This window comes from Oncorhynchus keta, chromosome 15, assembly GCF_023373465.1.
Source record: "Oncorhynchus keta strain PuntledgeMale-10-30-2019 chromosome 15, Oket_V2, whole genome shotgun sequence".
In the NCBI taxonomy this organism is placed as follows: Eukaryota; Metazoa; Chordata; class Actinopteri; order Salmoniformes; family Salmonidae; genus Oncorhynchus; species Oncorhynchus keta.
The window spans coordinates 38,728,745-38,752,336 of record NC_068435.1 but is presented as its reverse complement, the minus strand read 5'-3'; the positions used below and the strand labels follow the sequence as shown (position 1 = coordinate 38,752,336).

Sequence of the window (23,592 nt, the reverse complement as noted above, 5' to 3'; positions counted from 1 at the left end):
TCCATCTATTTCTCTCCCTCTGCCTCTCTCTCACTCTGCCTCTCCATCTATTTCTCTCTCCCCTCTCTGCCTCTCTCTCACTCTGCCTCTCCATCTATTTCTGCCTCTCCATCTATTTCTCTCTCTCCCTCTCTGCCTCTCTCTCACTCTGCCTCTCCATCTATTTCTCTCTCCCTCTCTGCCTCTCTCTCTCTCTGCCTCTCCATCTATTTCTCTCTCTCCCTCTCTGCCTCTCTCTCACTCTGCCTCTCCATCTATTTCTCTCTCTCCCTCTCTGCCTCTCTCTCACTCTGCCTCTCCATCTATTTCTCTCTCCCACTCTGCCTCTCTCCCTCTCTGCCTCTCCATCTATTTCTCTCTCCCTCTCTGCCTCTCTCTCACTCTGCCTCTCCATCTATTTCTCTCTCCCTCTCTGCCTCTCTCTCTGCTCTGCCTCTCCATCTATTTCTCTCTCCCTCTCTGCCTCTCTCTCTCTCTGCCTCTCCATCTATTTCTCTCTCCCTCTCTGCCTCTCTCTCACTCTGCCTCTCCATCTATTTCTCTCTCCCTCTCTGCCTCTCTCTCACTCTGCCTCTCCATCTATTTCTCCTCTCCCTCTCTGCCTCTCTCTCACCTCTCTCCTGCCTCTGCCTCTCCATCTATTTCTCTCTCCCTCTCTGCCTCTCTCTCACTCTGCCTCTCCATCTATTTCTCTCTCCCTCTCTGCCTCTCTCTCACTCTGCCTCTCCATCTATTTCTCTCTCCCTCTCTGCCTCTCTCTCTGCTCTGCCTCTCCATCTATTTCTCTCTCCCTCTCTGCCTCTCTCTCACTCTGCCTCTCCATCTATTTCTCTCTCCCTCTCTGCCTCTCTCTCACTCTGCCGCTCCATCTATTTCTCTCTCCCTCTCTGCCTCTCTCTCACTCTGCCGCTCCATCTATTTCTCTCTCACTCTCTGCCTCTCCCTCACTCTGCCTCTCCATCTATTTCTCTCTCTTGCTCTCTGCCTCTCTCTCTGCTCGGCCTCCCTCTCTCTCACTCTGCCTCTCCATCTATTTCTCTCTCTTGCTCTCTGCCTCTCTCTCTGCTCTGCCTCTCTCTCTCTCTGTCTGTCTCGCTCTGTATTCAAGGAGCTAGGCTTCCGGCTATCTCATATATCCTTGCTCCTGTTCTCATTCCACAGTGTCATAATTACATCAGGGTAACAAAGAGATGCATTTTGGGACTTCGGGGCAGATCTGAGGGCAAAACAGTCACTGGTAATTTAATGCCAGCTTTATACAAGATGGCAAATGGTGGCTTTGTAGCCCAAGTAATTATCCGTAGGGTGAGATAAAATGGCAACAGAGAGAGATGGAGTTTTCTGTTTAGATCAACTAGGAGTTTAAAAAAAACATGCAATTCAGAGTTCTGTGTTATCTGTTTGTTTTGAGCTTCATACACAACCATCTCTTCCCACATTTAGATTCAATCAGTTCAAGCGTTAACTGGCGATAGCAGACACCTGCGTAGCGGATGTTTTGGCGGTGTTGGACGTGGAACTGCGTTGTAGCCGTCAGATAGGTGAGCAGCTGTGGTCATTGTCACGAAGCCACACCTGCCCCACTCCAGATAGAGGTTCAGAACGAGAAAGTGTAGGCTATATACTGTAGAAATAATTACACTCAAATTGAAAAATAATTGTATGAAATAATGAGGATTTCTATCAACCTTATCTAGGTGTAGATTTCATCTCATATTCCAGTTTTTGAATTTGTAAAGAAGGCTGCATGGGATTTCTGTTAATGTGACTCCGTGCAGCAATGGCAATGTCCGCTTTAGGTGTAATGCAGCCAATGGCAATGTCCGCTTTAGGTGTAATGCAGCCAATGGCAATGTCCGCTTTAGGTGTAATGCAACCAATGGCAATGTCCGCTTTAGATGTAATGCAGCCAATGGCAATGTCCGCTTTAGGTGTAATGCAACCAATGGCAATGTCCGCTTTAGATGTAATGCAGCCAATGGCAATGTCCGCTTTAGGTGTAATGCAACCAATGGCAATGTCCGCTTTAGGTGTAATGCAACCAATGGCAATGTCCGCTTTAGATGTAATGCAGCCAATGGCAATGTCCGCTTTAGGTGTAATGCAACCAATGGCAATGTCCGCTTTAGGTGTAATGCAACCAATGGCAATGTCCGCTTTAGGTGTAATGCAACCAATGGCAATGTCCGCTTTAGGTGTAATGCAACCAATGGCAATGTCCGCTTTAGGTGTAATGCAGCCAATGGCAATGTCCGCTTTAGGTGTAATGCCAGGAGACACTTGGGATTTCAAATCAAATCTAATCCAATTTTACTTGTCAGATGCGCCGAATACAACAAGTGTAGACCTTACCGTGAAATGCTTTCTTAACAAGCCCTTAACCAACAGTGCAGTTCAAGAAATAGAGTTGAGAAACGATTTACTAAATAAACTAAAGTGAAAAAAACAACAACAAGCAAACGTCAAAAAAATCAAAAAAGTAACAAGAAAATGACATGACAATAATGAGGCTATATACAGGGGGTACAGTCAATGTGCGGGGGTACAGGTTAGTCCAGGTCACTTGTAAAGTGACTATGAATAGATCATTAACAGTGAGTAGCAGCAGTGTAAAAACAAAGGGGGGTCAATGTAAATAGTCCGGGTGGCCATTTGATTAATTGTTCAGCAGTCTTATGGCTTGGGGGTAGAAGCTGTTAAGGACCTTTTTGGTCCTAGACTTGGCACTCCGGTACCGCTTGCCGTGCGGTAGCAGAGAAAACAGTCTATGACTTGGGTGAGTTTTTTTGACCATTTTTTGGGCCTTCCTCTGACATCGCCTAGTATATAGGTCCTGGATGTCAGGACGCTGGGGCCCAGTGATGTACTGGTGCAGCTGTAAAACCTTTTGAGGATCTGAGGACCCATGCCAAATAATTTCAGTCTCCTGAGGGGAAAAGGTGTCGTGCCCTCTTCACAACTGTCTTGGTGTGTTTGGACCATGATAGTTCGTTGGACACCAAGGAACTTGAAACTCTCGACCCACTCAATTTCAGCCCCGTCGATGTTAATGGGGGTCTGTTCGGCCCTCCTTTTCCTATAGTCCACGATCAGCTCCTTTGTCTTGCTCACGTTGAGGGAGAGGTTGTTGTCCTGCCAGGTTTCTGACCTCCTGAACAGGGCGTACAGGAGGAGACGAAGCTCGCACCCCTGAGGGGACCCAGTGTTGAGGATTAGCTTGGCAGATGTGTTGTTGTCTACCCTTACCACCTGGGGGCAGCCTGTCATGGTGTCCAGGATCCAGTTGCAGAGGGATGTGTTTAGTCCCAGGGTCTTTAGCTTAGTGATGAGGTTTGTGGGCACTATGGTGCTGAATGCTGAGCTCTAGTCAATGAACAGCATTCACACATAGGTGTTCCCTTTGTCCAGGTGGGAAAGGGCAGTGTGGAGTGCGATTTGAGATTGCGACTCTGTGGATCTGTTGGGGCGGTATGCGATTTGTAGTGGGTCTAGGGTTTCCAGCATGATTTGACAGCTCTAACGTAGTTCCCCCTCCAACACCGCCAAAACAACCGCTCTGTTGATGTTGGCTAAAGCAGATCTGATTGAATCAAGCCCTTAAAAGCTGCTTGTCACACTGCTGCCTATTGAGGTTTGGCAGCCCGCGTTTTAATTGGGTTGTTTCTAGGGGAATTTCAGTGGTTTGGAAATAGAACTATCTTCTGTCTGTCGATAAGGCAAACAAAAAATGATGCATGACACTATGTCTGATGCTAGTCAATCATAACCTGTTGAACTAAATTCTAGATTGACATATTTAACCAAAGGGCCATATTTCTTCTGGCATTTTTCGTTGATTAAACTGTCATTATGCTCTTACATTCAGGGCTGATGTGAAGTTTGTGCGTTTCACTGCCAGGCCAGACACTCTATTGACAAAACAGAACAGTCACCAGGGGATACAAGGCTTTGTAGAGGAAAATGAAGGCTGTGGAACGTAATATGAAACAGTATTTCCAAAATCGTTATTTGCCGTGATGACTCAACTAAAGCCAAATGAACATAACATCCTGTTTCTAGGCACAGCCCAGTCTATTAGGATCCCGCCGTTTCTAAAACCCTTACGGAGGACGTTAATTGCCATGTAAATGCATCATTGTTGTTTTACCTGTGCCTTTCTTGCAGACGTAGGGCAGGTTATAGTTGCAGGGCACATCGTTCCACTTGCCGTCCTCATGGGCGATGGTCACCACACAATCCTCTCCGCCCGCGAAGAAGTTATCAGGCTGGCTCTCTCGCCAGTTCTCATATACCTACACAATACCACACAATTATGTTACGTTATAATCATGTTCTATTATACTGTAGTCATGCTAAATTGGCTTTGCATCTGTTATAAACTAATAATCACCCAGTGATACATCTGTAGTTACACTTTACACATATTATTCCAACTGTGAGGATCAAGTACAGGTATAAATCACATATTCACAAACTGAGCACAATATGAGATATTATTGACAGGGAGGAATATCAAATCTCACCAGGTCATTGACATCAGTCCATTGGAAGTCCTCCTCTACGGTGCGATCATTCAGGCCAATCCAGGCGTTATCATGGCCCAGCCCATTGATGAACTCCTGCTCTGTGATTGAAGTGATACTACTAAGATGGGAGCTGTGCACTCTGCAGTCCTTCTCTGCATCCTCCCAGGTGTGTCTGTGAGAGAAGTACCTGAAGTGGAGAAACAGGTAGATGTCATTTCAGTAGAATAACATAGGATATATTATTGTTATTGTGTTGAGAGGTATTTCATAGCCCTGTTTACACCCCGTTGTAACCTCTGTACAGTGCATTCGGAAAGTACTCAGACCCCTTGACTTTTTCCAACATTTTGTTACGTTATCGCCTTATTCTAAATCGTCATAATGACAAAGCAAACATTTAAATTTTTGCAAATGTACACTACCGGCCAAAGGTTTTGGAATAACGTTCTCATTCCAGGGTTTCTATTTATTTGGACTATTTTTTACATTGTAGAATAGTAGTGAAGACATAAACTATGAAATAACACATTTGGAATCATGTAGTAACCAAAAATGTGTTCAACAAATTGAAATATATTTTATATTTGAGATTCTTCAAATAGCCACATTTTTCCTTGATGACAGCTTTGCACACTCTTGGCATTCTCTCAAATAGCTTCACGGAGGTAGTCACCTGAAATGCATTTAAATGAACAGGTGTGCCTTGTTAAAAGTTAATTTGTGGAATTTATTTCCTTCTTAATGCGTTAGAGCCAATCAGTTGTGTTGTGACTAGGTAGCGGGGGTACACAGAAGATAGCCTTATTTGGTAAAAGACCAAGTCCATAGTATGGCAAGAACAGCTCAAATAAGCAAAGAGAAATGACCGTCCATCATTATTTTCAGACATGAAAGTCAGTCAATACGGAAATTTCAAAAACTTTGAAAGTTTCTTCAAGTGCAGTCGCAAAAACCATTAATCACTATGATGAATGCACTGTCTCATGAGGACCGCCACAGGAAAGGAAGACCCAGAGTTACCTCTGCTGCAGAGGATAAGTTCATTACAGTTAACTGCACCTCAGATTGCAGCCAAAATAAATGCTTCACAGAGTAACTGACACATCTCAACATCAACCTGTTCAGAGGAGACTGCGTGAATCAGGCCTTCATGGTCAAAATGCAAAATCCCATCTGGTTTGGGCTTAGTGGGACTGTCCTTTGTTTTTCAACAGGACAATGACCCAACACACCTCCAGGCTGTGTAAGGGCTATTTGACCAAGAAGGAGGGTAATGGAGTGCTGCATCAGATGACCTGGCCTCCACAATCACCCAACCTCAACCAAATTGAGATTGTTTGGGATGAGCTCTACTGACAATTTCTTCAACCTCATGGCTTGGTTTTTGCTCTGATATGCACTGTCAACTGTGGGACCTAATATAGACTGGTGTATCAAATCATGTCCAATCAAGTGAATTTACCACAGGTGGACTCCAATCAAGTTGTAGAAACATCTCAAGGATGATCAATGGAAACAGGATGCACTTGAGCTCAATTTAGAGTCTCATAGCATAAGGTCTGAATACTTATGTAAATAAGGTATGTTTTTAAAATAAAATGGACAAATATTTCAAAAATCAGGTTTTTCTTTGTCATTATGGTGTGTTGTGTGTAGATTGCTGAGGAAAAAATAATATTTAATCAATTTTAGAATAAGGCTGTAACATAACAAAATGTGGAAAAAGTCAAGGGGTCTCTACACTTTCCGAAGGCACTGTATATGACACTGTTTGATTTGCGATTAATGTTTAGATGCAAAGTGTGGAGAACGGTATTATTTTCACACGCACCTGTAGCAGTGGCCATGGAACTTCCTCCATCCATGTTCACAGCTCTCAACGTCTAAGAGTAGAGGGAGAAAGGAGACAGGTGGAGGGATGGATGGAGGGAGGAGAGAGGGAGAGGCGAGAGAGGTAAGTGTGTGGAAGATGGGAGACAGATAAAGGAGGCAAGGAAGAGAGAAAGAAAGAGATTGAGGGAAAGAGAGATGAAAAGAGGGACAGTGACAGAGAAAAGAAGAGCGAGAGGTGGATCAAAAGGAGAGAAGATTATTCTATATACCCTTTCAACCTTCCATCCAGTATTGTACCTCTCATATTAATGGTGTTAAGATCCTGTGAGAGTGAATGAAACACTAAACCTACTAAACCTACAATCATGGATCCTGCATTTCCATTCTCAGCACACCTTGTTCCTTTTTCTGCATAGGCAGGACTCATTATTGTGCATTACAAGGACTCATTAATAACTAAGGGTTATGTATTCATTCAACCTCATTGCTATTAGTGTTTCTGCACACACGGGGGAGGACAAATGAGGAGTTGTGGGCGGCTGTCTGACTCTGAAGCCAGCGAGGTGTGTGCGTGTCTGCGCTCGTTTCAGTGTGTGTGTGTGTGTGTGTTTCGGTGTACATATATCAGGCAGCTCCCTGCAGCACAGTGACAGGTACAGATATAATGCCTGATAGCCAGTGAGTGATACTCCAGGGGTGCCAAGGTGAATGGCAAGGCACTGGAGCGACGAACTGCCCTTGCTGTCTCTGCCTGTCCAGCACCCCTCTCTCCACTGGGATTCTCTGCCTCTGACCCTATTACTATTACGGGGACTGAGCCACTGGCTTAGTGCTCTTCCATGCCGTCCCTAGGAGACGTGATCTTCCTGTCCGATTTTGTACCACCTCGGGCTTGTGCGGTGGAGGAGATCTTCGTGGGCTATACTCAGCCTTGTCTCAGGGTACTACGTTGGTGGTCTGTTGATATCTCTCTAGTGGTGGGGCTGTGCATTGGCAAAGTGGGTGGGGTTATATCCTGCCTGGTTGGTCCTGTCCGTGGGTATCGTCGGACGGGGCCACAGTGTCCCCCCGACCCACCCGTCTCAGTTTCCAGTATCTATGCTGCAATAGTCTATGTACCGGGGGACTAGGGTCAGTCTGTTGTATCTGGTGTAATTCTCCTGTCTTATCTGGTGTCATTTGTGAATTTAAGTATGATCCCTCCAATTCTCTGTCTCTCTCTCTCCCAGCCCTAGGACCATGCCTCAGGACTATCTGGCCTGATGACTCCTGGCTGTCCCCAGTCCACCTGGTCGTGCTGCTTCTCCAGCTTCAACTGTTCTTCCTGCGGCTAGGGAACCCTGACCTGTTCAACGGATGTGCTACCTTGTCCCCGACCTGCTGTTTTCAACCTTCTCCTCCTCTCTACCGCACCTGCTGTCTAGATCTCTTAATGATCGGCTATGAAAGGCCAACTAACATTTACTCCTGAGGTACTTTAAAAATAAAATCACCTTTATTTAACCAGGTAGGCTAGTTGAGAACAAGTTCTCATTTACAACTGCGACCTAGCCAAGATAAAGCAAAGCATCATTGAAGGAAGCTCAGGGGCGAGGTAAAAGAGACAGATGAGGAACACAAACAACAACACAGAGTTACACATGGAATAAACAAACATACAGTCAATAATACAATAGAAAAAAGCCTATATACAATGTGTGCAAATGAGGTAAGATAAGGGAGGTAAGACAATAAATAGGCCACAGTGGCGAGATAATTACAATTTAGCAATTAAACACTGGCATGATAGATGTGCAGAAGATGAATGTGCAAGTAGAGATACTGGGGTGCAGAGGAGCAAAACAAATAAATAACAGTATGGGGATGAGGTAGTTGGATGGGTTATTTACAGATGGGCTATGTACAATTGCAGTGATCTGTGAGCTGCTCTGACAGCTGGTGCTTAAAGTTAGTGAGGGAGATATGAGTCTCCAGCTTCAGTGATTTTTGCAATTCAATCCAGTCATTGGCAGCAGAGAACTGGAAGGAAAGGCGGCCAAAGGAGGATTTAGCTTTGGGGGTGACCAGTGAAATTTACCTGCTGGAGCGCGTGCTACAGGTGGGTGCTGCTATGGTGACTAGTGAGCTGAGATAAGGTGGGGCTTTACCTAGAAAGGCCTTATAGATGATCTGGAGCCAGTGGGTTTGGCGACGAATATGAAGCGAGAGCCAGCCAATGAGAGCATACAGGTCGCAGTGGTGGGTTGTATATGAGGCTTTGGTAACAAAACAGATGGCACTGTGATAGCAAATTGGATGCAGTCTAAGTAGCGTGTTGGAGGCTATTTTGTAAATTACATCGCCGAAGTCAATCGGATTGGTAGGATAGTCAGTTTTACGAGGGTATGTTTGGCAGCATGAGTGAAGGATGCTTTGTTGCGAAATAAGAAGCATATTCTAGATTTAATTTTGGATTGGAGATGCTTAATGTGAGTCTGGAAGGAGTGTTTACAGTCTAACCAGACACCTAGGTATTTGTAGTTGTCCACATATTCTAAGTACGAACTGTCCAGAGTAGTGATGCTGGACGGGTGGACAGGTATGGGCAGCGATCGGTTGATTTAATTTTACTTGCACTCACAGTTTTTCTCAATTGCTAAAACACTAAAACCCATTGGCTGAACAAAGTTCTCATTTGCCTGGACTCATTTAGCTAATTATGCAGTCTGTTGTCAATACCTTAAACCATTTCACATGGTAAAACACCATTTGCAGATCTCACTTAGTCTTTTCAGCAAAACTCTAAACACATTCTCAAAACACATTCTGCACTCTAATGCACATGTCATCCATACTGGTAAACACAAGTGGCAACAATTAAATACAAGTAGAGAAGACATGTCATTGATTGAAGACAACCACTCAAAATTGATTTAACCTGTTTCAAATGATGCGACACAACCAACATACGCCAGTTCAGAGAGCAAACAGGATGTTGAAGGTGGGAAGGAGAAAGTCTGAGAATGGATAGAAGAAACAATGTCAGAGGATGAGGACGAGTGCGTATGCGAGGTGGGCGACGATGAGGAGGAGGGCAAGACAGACGAAGAAGAATACAAAGAGTGGAAATATCTGATGAAATTCGAGCAACAGTTATAGACCATGTTCTTGTCCATGGACTGACAATGAGGGAACTTAGAGCACTTAGAGTGCAACCCAATTTGAGCTGATTTTCTGTGTCCACCATAGTAGGGACATTCAGAGAAGAGAACAGGTACAGGATACTACTGTATTTTTGTAATTGCAAATTTACTGTACTACACTATATGCAGCTGTTTCAATAGACATTTGTAAAGTTAATCACTGTATGTATTGTACTGCATGAATATGTTTTGTAACTGCACAAATACTTTTTGTAGAATTGCAAGGCTGCCACATGCAGGTGGAAGGACGGTTATATTCACTCGGGAGCAAGAGGCCGTTATAGTTGGCATGGTCCTTAATGCAATACGACTCAGAGAAATCCAGGAACGAGTGATACAAGACAACACACACTTCCAGGGAATCGACAGTGTGAGTATTTCCACCATTGACCGTGTCTTCCATCGTAACAGGATGCGAATGAAACAAGTATACGGAGTACCTTTTGAGCACAACTCACCAAGGGTGAAAGAACTGCAAGCTCAGTATGTGCAAGTTAGTGTACATTCAGAAACATTTACTGTAATCCAGATTGTCTACAGTACTAACACATACTATGTGAATGACATTACTCTTCAGTACATACAATGTATGTGAATCAGAAGCCTAATTGTACTCTACAGTATAGCACTGTCTCTGTACGACTTACAAAATCCTACATACAGTATATTGTATTTCTACACAGACAATATTTGACTTGGAATCCTTGGACAGACCCCATGAGTTCATCTCTGTCGGTGAAGCAGGCTTCAATCTAACAAAGAGGAGAAAGAGAGGCCGAAACATGATTGGACAGCGGGCCATTGTTGAAGTCCCTGGTCAACGAGGTGGCAATGTCACAATCTGTGCTGCTATCAGCAACCATGGTGTTCTACATCACCATGTTACACTCGGGCCATATAACACCCAGCACCTTCTAAGATTTATCTCCAATCTAAGAGATATTTTATTTGAGCAGCAGGTTCAAGAGCAGCAGGGTCAAGAGCTAAATGAGAATCCCATTCCCACCTATGTGATAGTGTGGGACAATGTCAGTTTCCACCGAGCTGCTCAGGTAAGGGAATGGTTTAACATCAATGGGAAGTTTATGAACTTGTACCTCCCTCCATACTGGCCTTTCCTGAATCCGATTGAGGAGTTTTTCTCCTCTTGGAGATGAAAAGTGTATGATAGACAACCCTACACCAGAGTCAATCTGCTGCAAGCCATGGATTTAGCCTGTGGTGATATAGGTGAGGAATCATGTCAGGGCTGGATACGGCACACAAGAGGCTTCTTCACCCGTTGCCTCAGGAGGGACAATATTGCTTGTGATGTCGACGAAGTGCTCTGGCCTGATCCAGCCCAAAGACAAGAAGAAGCACACTGATCACATGTTTACTCTTTTGATTTTTGTCCCTTTTAGTATTGTATACTGTAGTACAGTGCATTATAGGCTGTATACTGTAAAATGGACAAATTGTATGGCCCTGAACATTGTGCTTTCCATTTATTAACAGTACTGACTGCTCAATAGATTTTGACTGGTTGCAGGTTCATATCAACAAAGAACAAGAATTACAGTATCACGGAGACAAAGGACAAGTTTGTGAGATGTAGGGTACAGTACTGTAAAAATAGGGGTACAAGGAGGAGGAAGAACGAAAAACAAAAATGCAAAGAGCAAAGCAGAGGAGTACATTTTGAGCTACTATGATAGAACATGTTTTCGTTCATCAAAAGACAATGATGGAAAAATATGAATATTTTTTTTGATGAAAAATGTACTTCTCCCTGAGAATTGTATGTTTTGAACAATGTGTTTTCTATTTTTCTGTGTATTGTTTACTGACTGCTTGAGAGTGTATATCATTTTGATCACTTTGTTTATGATTTCAGAGCCGTGTTTGATTTTGAACACAGGTAAAACTGTTTTGAGGTGAATGTTTAATTTTTGCGAGAGGAGTCAGAGGTTATGTAAATAGTGCCTGAAGATGAGGTTTTGTGTTTAATGTTTTCAGGAAATGGAGCAAGGTTTCAGAAATTGTGTTTTAGCAATTGAGAAAATCTGTAAGAGCAGTTGGAGGCCACGGAAGGAGAGTTGTTTGGCATTAAAGCTCGTCTGGGGGTTTGTTAGCACAGTGTCCAAAGAAGGGCCAGAAGTATACAGAATGGTGTTGTCTGCGTAGAGGTGGATCAGAGAATCACCAGCAGCAAGAGCAACATCATTGATGTATACAGAGAAAAGAGTCGGCCCGAGAATCGAACCCTGTGGCACTCCCATAGAGACTGCCAGAGGTCCGGACAACAGACCCTCCGATATGACACATTGAACTCTGTCTGAGAAGTAGTTGGTAAACCAGGCGGGGCAGTCATCTGAGAAACCAAGGCTGTTGAGTCTGCCGATAAAAATGTGGTGATTGACAGAGTCGAAATCCTTGGTCAGATGGATGAATACAGCTGCACAGTACTGTCTCTTATCGATGGCGGTTATGATATCGTTTAGGACCTCGAGCGTGGCTGAGGTGCACCTATGACCAGCTCGGAAACCAGATTGCATAGCGGAGAAGGTACGGTGGGATTCGAAATGGTTGGTGATCTGTTTGATAATGTGGCTTTCGAAGACCTTAAAAAGGCAGGGTGGGATAGATATAGGTCTCTAGCAGTTGGGTCTAGAGAGCCTCTCCCTTTGAAGAGGGGGATGACTGTTGCAGTTTTTCAATCTTTGGGGATCTCAGACGATACGAAAGAGAGGTTGAAAAGGCTAGTAATAGGGTTTGCAACAATTTCGATCATTTTAGAAAGAGAGGGTCCAGATTGTCTAGCTCTGCTGATTTGTAGGGGTCCAGATTTTGCAGCTCTTTCAGAACATTTGGGTGAAGGAGAAATGGGGGAGGCTTGCGCAAGATGCTGTGGGGGTTACAGGGCTGTTGACCTGGGTAAATGCTTATTGAAATGCTCAATTATTGTGGATTTATCGGTGGTGACAGTGTTTCCTAGCCTCAGTGCAGTGGGCAGCTGGGAGGAGGTGCTCATATTCTCCATGGAGTTTACAGTATCCCAGATCTTTTTGGAGTTTGTGCTGCAAAATGCAAATTTCTGTTTGAAAAGGCTAGCGTTTGCTTTCCTAACTGCCTGTGTACATTGGTTCCTAACTTCCCTGAAAAGTTGCATATCGTGGGGGCTATTCGATGCTAATGCCGTACGACACAGGATGTTTTTGTGCTGGTCAAGGGCAGTCAGGTCTGGAACGAACCACGGGCTATATCTGTTCCTGGTTCAAATTTCTTTGAATGGGGCATGCTTATTTAAGATTGTGAGGAAAGCACTTTTAAAGAATAGCCAGGCATCTTCTACTGATGGATTGAGGTCAATACCCTTCCAGGATACCCGGGCCAGGTCAATTAGAAAGGCCTGCTCGCTGAAGTGTTTTAGGGAGCGTTTGACAGTGATGAGGGGTGGTCGTTTGACCACAGATCCATTACGGATGCAAGCAATGAGGCAGTGATCGCTGACATCCTGGTTGAAGACGGGGTGTATTTGGAGGGCAGGTTGGTTAGGATGATATCTATGAGGGTGCCTGTGTTTACGGATTTGGGGTTGTACCTGGTAGGTTCATTGATCATTTGTGTGAGATTGAGGGCATCAAGCTTAGATTGTAGGATGGCAGGGGTGTTAAGCATGTTCCAGTTTGGTCACCTAACAGCATGAGCTCTGGAGATAGATGGGGGGCAATCAAAGAAGTCAACAAATGAGAGCGCCTGGGGAATGGGAGTGAAGCTAGGGGCTGCAGGGCCTGGGTTAACCTCTACATCACCAGAGGAGCAGAGTAGGATAAGGGTACGGCTAAGGGCTATTAGAACACAGCCAGAAGAGGACTGGCCACCCCTCAGAGCCTGGTTCCTCTCTAGGTTTCTTCCTAGGGTCCTGCCTTTCTAGGGAGTTTTTCCCAGCCACCGTGCTTCTACATATGCATTGCTTGCTGTTTGGGGTTTTAGGCTGGGTTTCTGTATAACACTTTGTGACATCTGCTGATATAAAAAGGGCTTTATAAATACATTTGATTGATTGATTGATTGATTGATAGTGCACTGTGATGTTAGCCGCTGATCCAGCTGTAAGCCGATACTGCACATAATGCTGATCAAGATGATCTGGATCACAGCCGGCTGCTGTAGACTGCTGATAGCAGACAGGCAACATCATCCTGATCCCTGTAGATACTGTATCTAGGTATTTACTGTCGACACGTTTATAGAGCTACACATATAGAAGTAGCAAAAACAAAAAAATCTGAAATTGAGATGTTATTTTCCATAAGGTTAAATGGTTAAATGTGGTTAAATGTGAGTTATGGTTAAATGTGAGACTTGATTGAAAGCTCCATTAAAACATGCCCCTGTATAATTTGGAGAAGTGTATGTCAGATGAAAGTCTCTCTCTGTTTAGGCTGTGTGTATTGACTATAGTGTGTTTCCATGCTTGCGCCATGTGTTGACCAGTGTGCATTCACTGTCTTACCCTTCTCACAGGTGTCTCCTGCGTAGCTGGGCAGACAGAGGCAGACAAACGAGTGGATCTTGTCGATGCAGGTGCCTCCGTTTAGACACGGATTGGACTGGCAGTCATCCACGTCTGTTAGAAAAAACACACACAACACCGGTTGGAGAGTCCTGAGTAACCGTCCACTTTAAATCAAATCAAATGTTGTTAGTCACATGCTCCAAATACAACAGGTATTACACTTACAGTGAAATGTTTACTTATGAGCCCCTAACCAACAATGCAGTTTTAAAAAATACAGATAAGAATAAGAGATAAAAGAGGAGCAGTAAAAAAAAATAACAATATATACAGGGTGTTACGGTACAGAGTCAATGTGGAGGCTATATACAGGGGATACCGGTACAGAGTCAATGTGGAGGCTATATACAGGGTGTTACGGTACAGAGTCAATGTGGAGGCTATATACAGGGTATTACGGTACAGAGTCAATGTGGAGGCTATATACAGGGGGTACCGGTACAGAGTCAATGTGGAGGCTATATACAGGGGATACCGGTACAGAGTCAATGTGGAGGCTATATACAGGGTATTACAGGTCACAGAGTCAATGTGGAGGCTATATACAGGGGGGTACCAATATGGTACAGAGTCAATGTGGAGGCTATATACAGGGGGTACTGGTACAGAGTCAATGTGGAGGCTCAATATGGAGACTATATACAGGGGGGTACAGAGTGGGAGACTATATACAGAGGGTACTGGTCAATAATGGAGACTATATACAGGGGTACTGGTACAGAGTCAATATGGAGACTATATACAGGGGTACTGGTACAGAGTCAATGTGGAGACTATATACAGGGGGTACTGGTACAGAGTCAATATGGAGGCTATATACAGGGGGTACTGGTACAGAGTCAATATGGAGACTATATACAGGGGGTACTGGTACAGAGTCAATGTGGAGACTATATACAGGGGGTACTGGTACAGAGTCAATATGGAGACTATATACAGGGGGTACTGGTACAGAGTCAATGTGGAGGCTATATACAGGGTATTACGGTACACAGTCAATGTGGAGGCTATATACAGGGGGTACTGGTATATACAGAGTCAATATGGAGACTATATACAGGGGGTACCGGTACAGGGGGGCTATATACAGGGGATACCGGTACAGAGTCAATGTGGAGGCTATATACAGGGGTACTGGTACAGAGTCAATGTGGAGGCTATATACAGGGGATACCGGTACAGAGTCAATGTGGAGGCTATATACAGGGTATTACGGTACAGAGTCAATGTGGAGGCTATATACAGGGTACAGGGGGCTATACAGGGGGTACGGTACAGAGTCAATGTGGAGGCTATATACAGGGTACGGTACAGAGTCAATGTGGAGGCTATATACAGGGGAGTCAATGTGGAGGCTATATACAGGGGTACAGAGTCAATGTGGAGGCTATATACAGGGGTACCGGTTCACTATATACAGGGGTACAGAGTCAATGTGGAGGCTATATACAGGGGGTACCGGTACAGAGTCAATGTGGAGGCTATATACAGGGTGTTCACGGTACAGAGTCAATGTGGAGGCTATATACAGGGTATTACGGTAGGCAGAGTCAATGTGGAGGCTATATACAGGGGGTACTGGTACAGAGTCAATGTGGAGGCTATATACAGGGGGTACTGGTACAGAGTCAATGTGGAGGCTATATACAGGGGGTACTGGTACAGAGTCAATGTGGAGGCTATATACAGGGGGTACTGGTACAGAGTCAATATGGAGACTATATACAGGGGGTACTGGTACAGAGTCAATATGGAGACTATATACAGGGGGTACTGGTACAGAGTCAATGTGGAGGCTATATACAGGGGGTACTGGTACAGAGTCAATATGGAGGCTATATACAGGGGGTACTGGTACAGAGTCAATATGGAGACTATATACAGGGGGTACTGGTACAGAGTCAATGTGGAGACTATATACAGGGGGTACTGGTACAGAGTCAATATGGAGACTATATACAGGGGTACTGGTACAGAGTCAATGTGGGGGTAGGCTATATACTAGGGTATTACAGAGTCAATGTGGAGGCTATATACAGTCAATGTGGAGGCTATATACAGGGGGTACTGGTACAGAGTCAATATGGAGACTATATACAGGGGGTACTGGTACAGAGTCAATGTGGAGGCTATATACAGGGGGTACTGGTACAGAGTCAATGTGGAGGCTATATACAGGGGATACCGGTACAGAGTCAATGTGGAGGCTATATACAGGGTATTACGGTACAGAGTCAATGTGGAGGCTATATACAGGGGGTACCGGTACAGAGTCAATGTGGAGGCTATATACAGGGTATTACGGTACAGAGTCAATGTGGAGGCTATATACAGGGGGTACATTTACATTACATTTAAGTCATTTAGCAGACGCTCTTATCCAGAGCGACTTACAAATTGGTGCATTCACCTTATGACATCCAGTGGAACAGCCACTTTACAATAGTGCATCTAAATCTTTTAAGGGGGGTGAGAAGGATTACTTTATCCTATCCTAGGTATTCCTTAAAGAGGTGGGGTTTCAGGTGTCTCCGGAAGGTGGTGATTGACTCCGCTGTCCTGGCGTCGTGAGGGAGTTTGTTCCACCATTGGGGGGCCAGAGCAGCGAACAGTTTTGACTGGGCTGAGCGGGAACTGTACTTCCTCAGTGGTAGGGAGGCGAGCAGGCCATAGGTGGATGAACGCAGTGCCCTTGTTTGGGTGTAGGGCCTGATCAGAGCCTGGAGGTACTGAGGTGCCGTTCCCCTCACAGCTCCGTAGGCAAGCACCATGGTCTTGTAGCGGATGCGAGCTTCAACTGGAAGCCAGTGGAGAGAGCGGAGGAGCGGGGTGACGTGAGAGAACTTGGGAAGGTTGAACACCAGACGGGCTGCGGCGTTTGGATGAGTTGTAGGGGTTTAATGGCACAGGCAGGGAGCCCAGCCAACAGCGAGTTGCAGTAATCCAGACGGGAGATGACAAGTGCCTGGATTAGGACCTGCGCCGCTTCCTGTGTGAGGCAGGGTCGTACTCTGCGGATGTTGTAGAGCATGAACCTACAGGAACGGGCCACCGCCTTGATGTTAGTTGAGAACGACAGGGTGTTGTCCAGGATCACGCCAAGGTTCTTAGCGCTCTGGGAGGAGGACACAATGGAGTTGTCAACCGTGATGGCGAGATCATGGAACGGGCAGTCCTTCCCCGGGAGGAAGAGCAGCTCCGTCTTGCCGAGGTTCAGCTTGAGGTGGTGATCCGTCATCCACACTGATATGTCTGCCAGACATGCAGAGATGCGATTCGCCACCTGGTCATCAGAAGGGGGAAAGGAGAAGATTAATTGTGTGTCGTCTGCATAGCAATGACAGGAGAGACCATGTGAGGTTATGACAGAGCCAAGTGACTTGGTGTATAGCGAGAATAGGAGAGGGCCTAGAACAGAGCCCTGGGGGACACCAGTGGTGAGAGCGCGTGGTGAGGAGACAGATTCTCGCCACGCCACCTGGTAGGAGCGACCTGTCAGGTAGGACCCAATCCAAGCGTGGGCCGTGCCGGAGATGCCCAACTCGGAGAGGGTGGAGAGGAGGATCTGATGGTTCACAGTATCGAAGGCAGCCGATAGGTCTAGAAGGATGAGAGCAGAGGAGAGAGAGTTAGCTTTAGCAGTGCGGAGCGCCTCCGTGATACAGAGAAGAGCAGTCTCAGTTGAATGACTAGTCTTGAAACCTGACTGATTTGGATCAAGAAGGTCATTCTGAGAGAGATAGCGGGAGAGCTGGCCAAGGACGGCACCTTCAAGAGTTTTGGAGAGAAAAGAAAGAAGGGATACTGGTCTGTAGTTGTTGACATCGGAGGGATCGAGTGTAGGTTTTTTCAGAAGGGGTGCAACTCTCGCTCTCTTGAAGACGGAAGGGACGTAGCCAGCGGTCAGGGATGAGTTGATGAGCGAGGTGAGGTAAGGGAGAAGGTCTCCGGAAATGGTCTGGAGAAGAGAGGAGGGGATAGGGTCGAGCGGGCAGGTTGTTGGGCGGCCGGCCGTCACAAGACGCAAGATTTCATCTGGAGAGAGAGGGGAGAAAGAGGTCAGAGCACAGGGTAGGGCAGTGTGAGCAGAACCAGCGGTGTCGTTTGACTTAGCAAACGAGGATCGGATGTCGTCGACCTTCTTTTCAAAATGGTTGACGAAGTCATCTGCAGAGAGGGAGGAGGGGGAGGGGGAGGAGGATTCAGGAGGGAGGAGAAGGTGGCAAAGAGCTTCCTAGGGTTAGAGGCAGATGCTTGGAATTTAGAGTGGTAGAAAGTGGCTTTAGCAGCAGAGACAGAGGAGGAAAATGTAGAGAGGAGGGAGTGAAAGGATGCCAGGTCCGCAGGGAGGCGAGTTTTCCTCCATTTCCGCTCGGCTGCCCGGAGCCCTGTTCTGTGAGCTCGCAATGAGTCGTCGAGCCACGGAGCGGGAGGGGAGGACCGAGCCGGCCTGGAGGATAGGGGACATAGAGTGTCAAAGGATGCAGAAAGGGAGGAGAGGAGGGTTGAGGAGGCAGAATCAGGAGATAGGTTGGAGAAGGTTTGAGCAGAGGGAAGAGATGATAGGATGGAAGAGGAGAGAGTAGCGGGGGAGAGAGAGCGAAGGTTGGGACGGCGCGATACCATCCGAGTAGGGGCAGTGTGGGAAGTGTTGGATGAGAGCGAGAGGGAAAAGGATACAAGGTAGTGGTCGGAGACTTGGAGGGGTTGCAATGAGGTTAGTGGAAGAACAGCATCTAGTAAAGATGAGGTTGAGCCCTGCCTTGTGAGTAGGGGGGAAGGTGAGAGGGTGAGGTCAAAAGAGGAGAGGAGTGGAAAGAAGGAGGCAGAGAGGAATGAGTCAAAGGTAGACGTGGGGAGGTTAAAGTCGCCCAGAACTGTGAGAGGTGAGCCGTCCTCAGGAAAGGAGCTTATCAAGGCATCAAGCTCATTGATGAACTCTCCGAGGGGACCTGGAGGGCGATAAATGATAAGGATGTTAAGCTTGAAAGGGCTGGTAACTGTGACAGCATGAAATTCAAAGGAGGCGATAGACAGATGGGTAAGGGGAGAAAGAGAGAATGACCACTTGGGAGAGATGAGGATCCCGGTGCCACCACCCCGCTGACCAGAAGCTCTCGGGGTGTGCGAGAACACGTGGGCGGACGAAGAGAGAGCAGTAGGAGTAGTAGTGTTATCTGTGGTGATCCATGTTTCCGTCAGTGCCAAGAAGTCGAGGGACTGGAGGGAGGCATAGGCTGAGATGAACTCTGCCTTGTTGGCCGCAGATCGGCAGTTCCAGAGGCTACCGGAGACCTGGAACTCCACGTGGGTCGTGCGCGCTGGGACCACCAGATTAGGGTGGCCGCGGCCACGCGGTGTGGAGCGTTTGTATGGTCTGTGCAGAGAGGAGAGAACAGGGATAGACAGACACATAGTTGACAGGCTACAGAAGAGGCTACGCTAATGCAAGGAGATTGGAATGACAAGTGGACTACACGTCTCGAATGTTCAGAAACTTAAGCTTACGTAGCAAGAATCTTATTGACTAAAATGATTAAAATGATACAGTACTGCTGAAGTAGGCTAGCTGGCAGTGGCTGCGTTGTTGACTTTGTAGGCTAGCTGGCAGTGGCTGCGTTGTTGACACTACACTAATCAAGTCGTTCCGTTGAGTGTAATAGTTTCTACAGTGCTGCTATTCGGGGCTAGCTGGCTAGCTAGCAGTGTTGATTACGTTACGTTGCGTTAAAAGAACGACAATAGCTGGCTAGCTAACCTAGAAAATCGCTCTAGACTACACAATTATCTTTGATACACAGACGGCTATGTAGCTAGCTATGTAGCTAGCTACGATCAAACAAATCAAACCGTTGTGCTGTAATGAAATGAAATGAAAATGTGATACTACCTGTGGAGCGAAGCGGAATGCGACCGGGTTGTTGAGTGCGGAAGTTCTATTCAGTAGACGTTGGCTAGCTGTTAGCTAGCTAGCAGTGTCTCCTACGTTAAGGACGACAAATAGCTGGCTAGCTAACCTCGGTAAATTAAGATAATCACTCTAAGACTACACGCTCTAAACTACACAATTATCTTGGATACGAAGACAGCAAAGACAACTATGTAGCTAGCTAACACTACACTGATCAAGTCGTTCAGTTGAGTGTAATAGTTTCTACAGTGCTGCTATTCGGTAGACGGTGGACGTTTGCTAGCTGGCTAGCTGCTGGGCAGATAGCAGTGTAGACTACGTTAGGACGACTAGGGTACCGGTACAGAGTCAATGTGGAGGCTATATACAGGGTATTACGGTACAGAGTCAATGTGGAGGATATATACAGGGGGTACCGGTACAGAGTCAATGTGGAGGCTATATACAGGGTATTACGGTACAGAGTCAATGTGGAGGCTATATACAGAGTGTACCGGTACAGAGTCAATGTTGAGGCTATATACAGGGGGTACCGGTACAGAGTCAATGTGAAGACTATATACAGGGGGTACCGGTACAGAGTCAATGTGGAGGCTATATACAGGGGGTACCGGTACAGAGTCAATGTGGCTATATACAGGGGATACCGGAACAGAGTCAATGTGGAGGCTATATACAGGGGGTACTGGTACAGAGTCAATGTGGAGGCTGTATACAGGGGGTACTGGTACAGAGTCAATGTGGAGACTATATACAGGGGGTACTGGTACAGAGTCAATATGGAGACTATATACAGGGGGTACTGGTACAGAGTCAATGTGGAGGCTATATACAGGGTATTACGGTACAGAGTCAATGTGGAGGCTATATACAGGGGGTACTGGTACAGAGTCAATATGGAGACTATATACAGGGGGTACTGGTACAGAGTCAATGTGGAGGCTATATACAGGGGGTACTGGTACAGAGTCAATGTGGAGGCTATATACAGGGGATACCGGTACAGAGTCAATGTGGAGGCTATATACAGGGTATTACGGTACAGAGTCAATGTGGAAGCTATATACAGGGTATTACGGTACAGAGTCAATGTGGAGGCTATATACAGGGGGTACCGGTACAGAGTCAATGTGGAGGCTATATACAGGGTATTACGGTACAGAGTCAATGTGGAGGATATATACAGGGGTTACGGTACAGAGTCAATGTGGAGGCTATATACAGGGGGTACCGGTACAGAGTCAATGTGGAGGCTATATACAGGGTATTACGGTACAGAGTCAATGTGGAGGCTATATACAGGGTGTACCGGTACAGAGTCAATGTTGAGGCTATATACAGGGGGTACCGGTACAGAGTCAATGTGAAGACTATATACAGGGGGTTACCGGTACAGAGTCAATGTGGAGGCTATATACAGGGTGTTACGGTACAGAGTCAATGTGGAGGCTATATACAGGGTATTACGGTACAGAGTCAATGTGGAGGATATATACAGGGGGTACCGGTACAGAGTCAATGTGGAGGCTATATACAGGGTATTACGGTACAGAGTCAATGTGGAGGCTATATACAGGGTGTACCGGTACAGAGTCAATGTGGAGGCTATATACAGGGGGTACCGGTACAGAGTCAATGTGGAGGCTATATACAGGGGGTACCGGTACAGAGTCAATGTGGAGGCTATATACAGGGGTACCGGTACAGAGTCAATGTGGAGGCTATATACAGGGTGTACCGGTACAGAGTCAATGTGGAGGTTATATACAGGGGGTACCAGTACAGAGTCAATGTGGAGGCTATATACAGGGTGTACCGGTACAGAGTCAAAGTGGAGGCTATATACAGTGGGTACCGGTACAGAGTCAATGTGGAGGCTATATACAGGGTGTACCGGTACAGAGTCAATGTGGAGGCTATATACAGGGTGTACCGGTACAGAGTCAATGTGGAGGCTATATACAGGGGGTGCCGGTACAGAGTCAATGTGGAGGCTATATACAGGGGGTACCGGTACAGAGTCAATGTGGAGGCTATATACAGGGGGTACCGGTACAGAGTCAATGTGGAGGCTATATACAGGGGGTACCGGTACAGAGTCAATGTGGAGGCTATATACAGGGGGTACCGGTACAGAGTCAATGTGGAGGCTATATACAGGGGGTACCGGTACAGAGTCAATGTGGAGGCTATATACAGGGGGTACCGGTACAGAGTCAATGTGGAGGCTATATACAGGGGGGTGCCGGTACAGAGTCAATGTGTTGGGTGGTTAGTTGAGGTAGTATGTACATGTAGGTAGAGTTAATTAAAGTGACTATGCATAGATGACAACAGAGAGTGGCAGTGGTGTGGAGAGGAGAGGGGGGGGGGCAATGTGAATAGTCTGGGTAGCCATTTGACTAGATGTTCAGGAGTCTTATGGCTTAGGGGTAAAAGCTGTTTAGAAGCCTTTTGGACCTAGAATTGGCGCTCCGGTACTGCTTGCCATGCGGTAGCAGAGAGTACAGTCTATGACTAGGGTGGCTGGAGTTCTCTGACACCGCCTGGTATATAGGTCCCGGATGGCAGGAAACTTGGCCCCAGTGATGTACTGGGCCGTTCACATTACCCTCTGTAGTGCATTGCGGTCGGAGGCCTTGCAGTTATCATACCAGGCAGTGATGCAACCAGTCCGGATGCTCTCGATGCTGCAGCTGTAGAACCTTTTGCGGATCTGAGGACCCATGTCAAATCTTTTCAGTCTCCTGAGGGGAAATAGGTTTGTTGTGCCCTCTTCACGACTGTCATGGTGTGCTTGGTCCATGTTAGTTTGTTGGTGATGTGGACATCAAGGAACTTGAAGCTCTCAACCTGCTCCACTGCAGCCCCGTCGATGAGAATGGGGGCGTGCTCGGTCCTCTTTTTCCTGTAGTCCACAATCATCTCCTTTGTCTTGATCACGTTGAGGGAGAGGTTTAGACTCGTTCACTTAAGTTCACTGGCTATGCGCACAGACCTGCACAAATACTTTTCCTGTAAACCAAGCATTTGACGACAGTGGGAGAATTGTGGAAAAATTCCAGCTAAGCTTGGTCTAAATGATTTGGGATAGAGTAAAGAGAACAATGTCCACAGCTCTGACATTCTCCCAGAGGTGATTCATTGGTGTAACACAAAGGAAAGCTTTTTCCTATGTTTTCTATGTCCATCAACTGCAGCAGTGGTTGCTATGGGAACAACACTTTTATTCGATTTATTTAACTAGGCAAGTCGGTAAAGAACAAATTTATATCTACGATGATGGTCTACCCCGGCCAAACCTGGACGACGCTGAGCCAATTGTGCCTCGTCCTATGGGACTCCCAATCACGGCCAGATGTGATGCAGCCTGGATTCAAACCAGGTACTGCAGTGACACCTCTTGCACTGAGATGCAGTGTCTTAGACCACTGTGCCACTCGCCACACTATCTAAATTCACCAGGAAATTGTATCCAAATCCAACCATTTTGAAGACCACTCTTGACCTCAACAACATTTTCTGTAACATTTTTGCAAACAATGTCCGTTTTGACCACTACCCCCAACAAGTTAGACA

At 46.2% G+C, this 23,592-nt stretch overlaps 1 protein-coding gene and 1 long non-coding RNA gene across 6 annotated transcripts in view; one reads left to right on the top strand and one right to left on the bottom strand.

Moving 5' to 3' along the window:
- Positions 1 to 23,592, bottom strand: part of LOC118394898 (neurocan core protein-like) — a 93,141-nt gene that overhangs the window by 11,678 nt on the left and 57,871 nt on the right. For both annotated transcript variants that reach the window (XM_052463997.1, XM_052463996.1), the window contains exons 14-17: positions 14,040 to 14,153; positions 6,358 to 6,409; positions 4,524 to 4,713; positions 4,148 to 4,292 (exon numbers count right to left, since the gene is read on the bottom strand). In XM_052463997.1, coding sequence (XP_052319957.1) covers positions 4,148 to 4,292; positions 4,524 to 4,713; positions 6,358 to 6,409; positions 14,040 to 14,153 — 501 coding nt within the window. The remainder of the gene's footprint in view (positions 1 to 4,147; positions 4,293 to 4,523; positions 4,714 to 6,357; positions 6,410 to 14,039; positions 14,154 to 23,592) is intronic.
- LOC127907652 (uncharacterized) lies at positions 631 to 2,601 on the top strand. 4 transcript variants are annotated; one of them, XR_008065344.1, is made up of 3 exons: positions 631 to 1,832; positions 1,899 to 2,030; positions 2,064 to 2,601. It is a non-coding gene; the product is annotated as an uncharacterized LOC127907652 (long non-coding RNA). The 4 variants fall into 4 exon arrangements; XR_008065345.1 differs by lacking the exon at positions 631 to 1,832 and having other exon boundaries at positions 1,840 to 2,030; positions 2,064 to 2,162; positions 2,262 to 2,601; XR_008065343.1 differs by lacking the exon at positions 631 to 1,832 and having other exon boundaries at positions 1,840 to 2,030; positions 2,064 to 2,195; positions 2,262 to 2,601.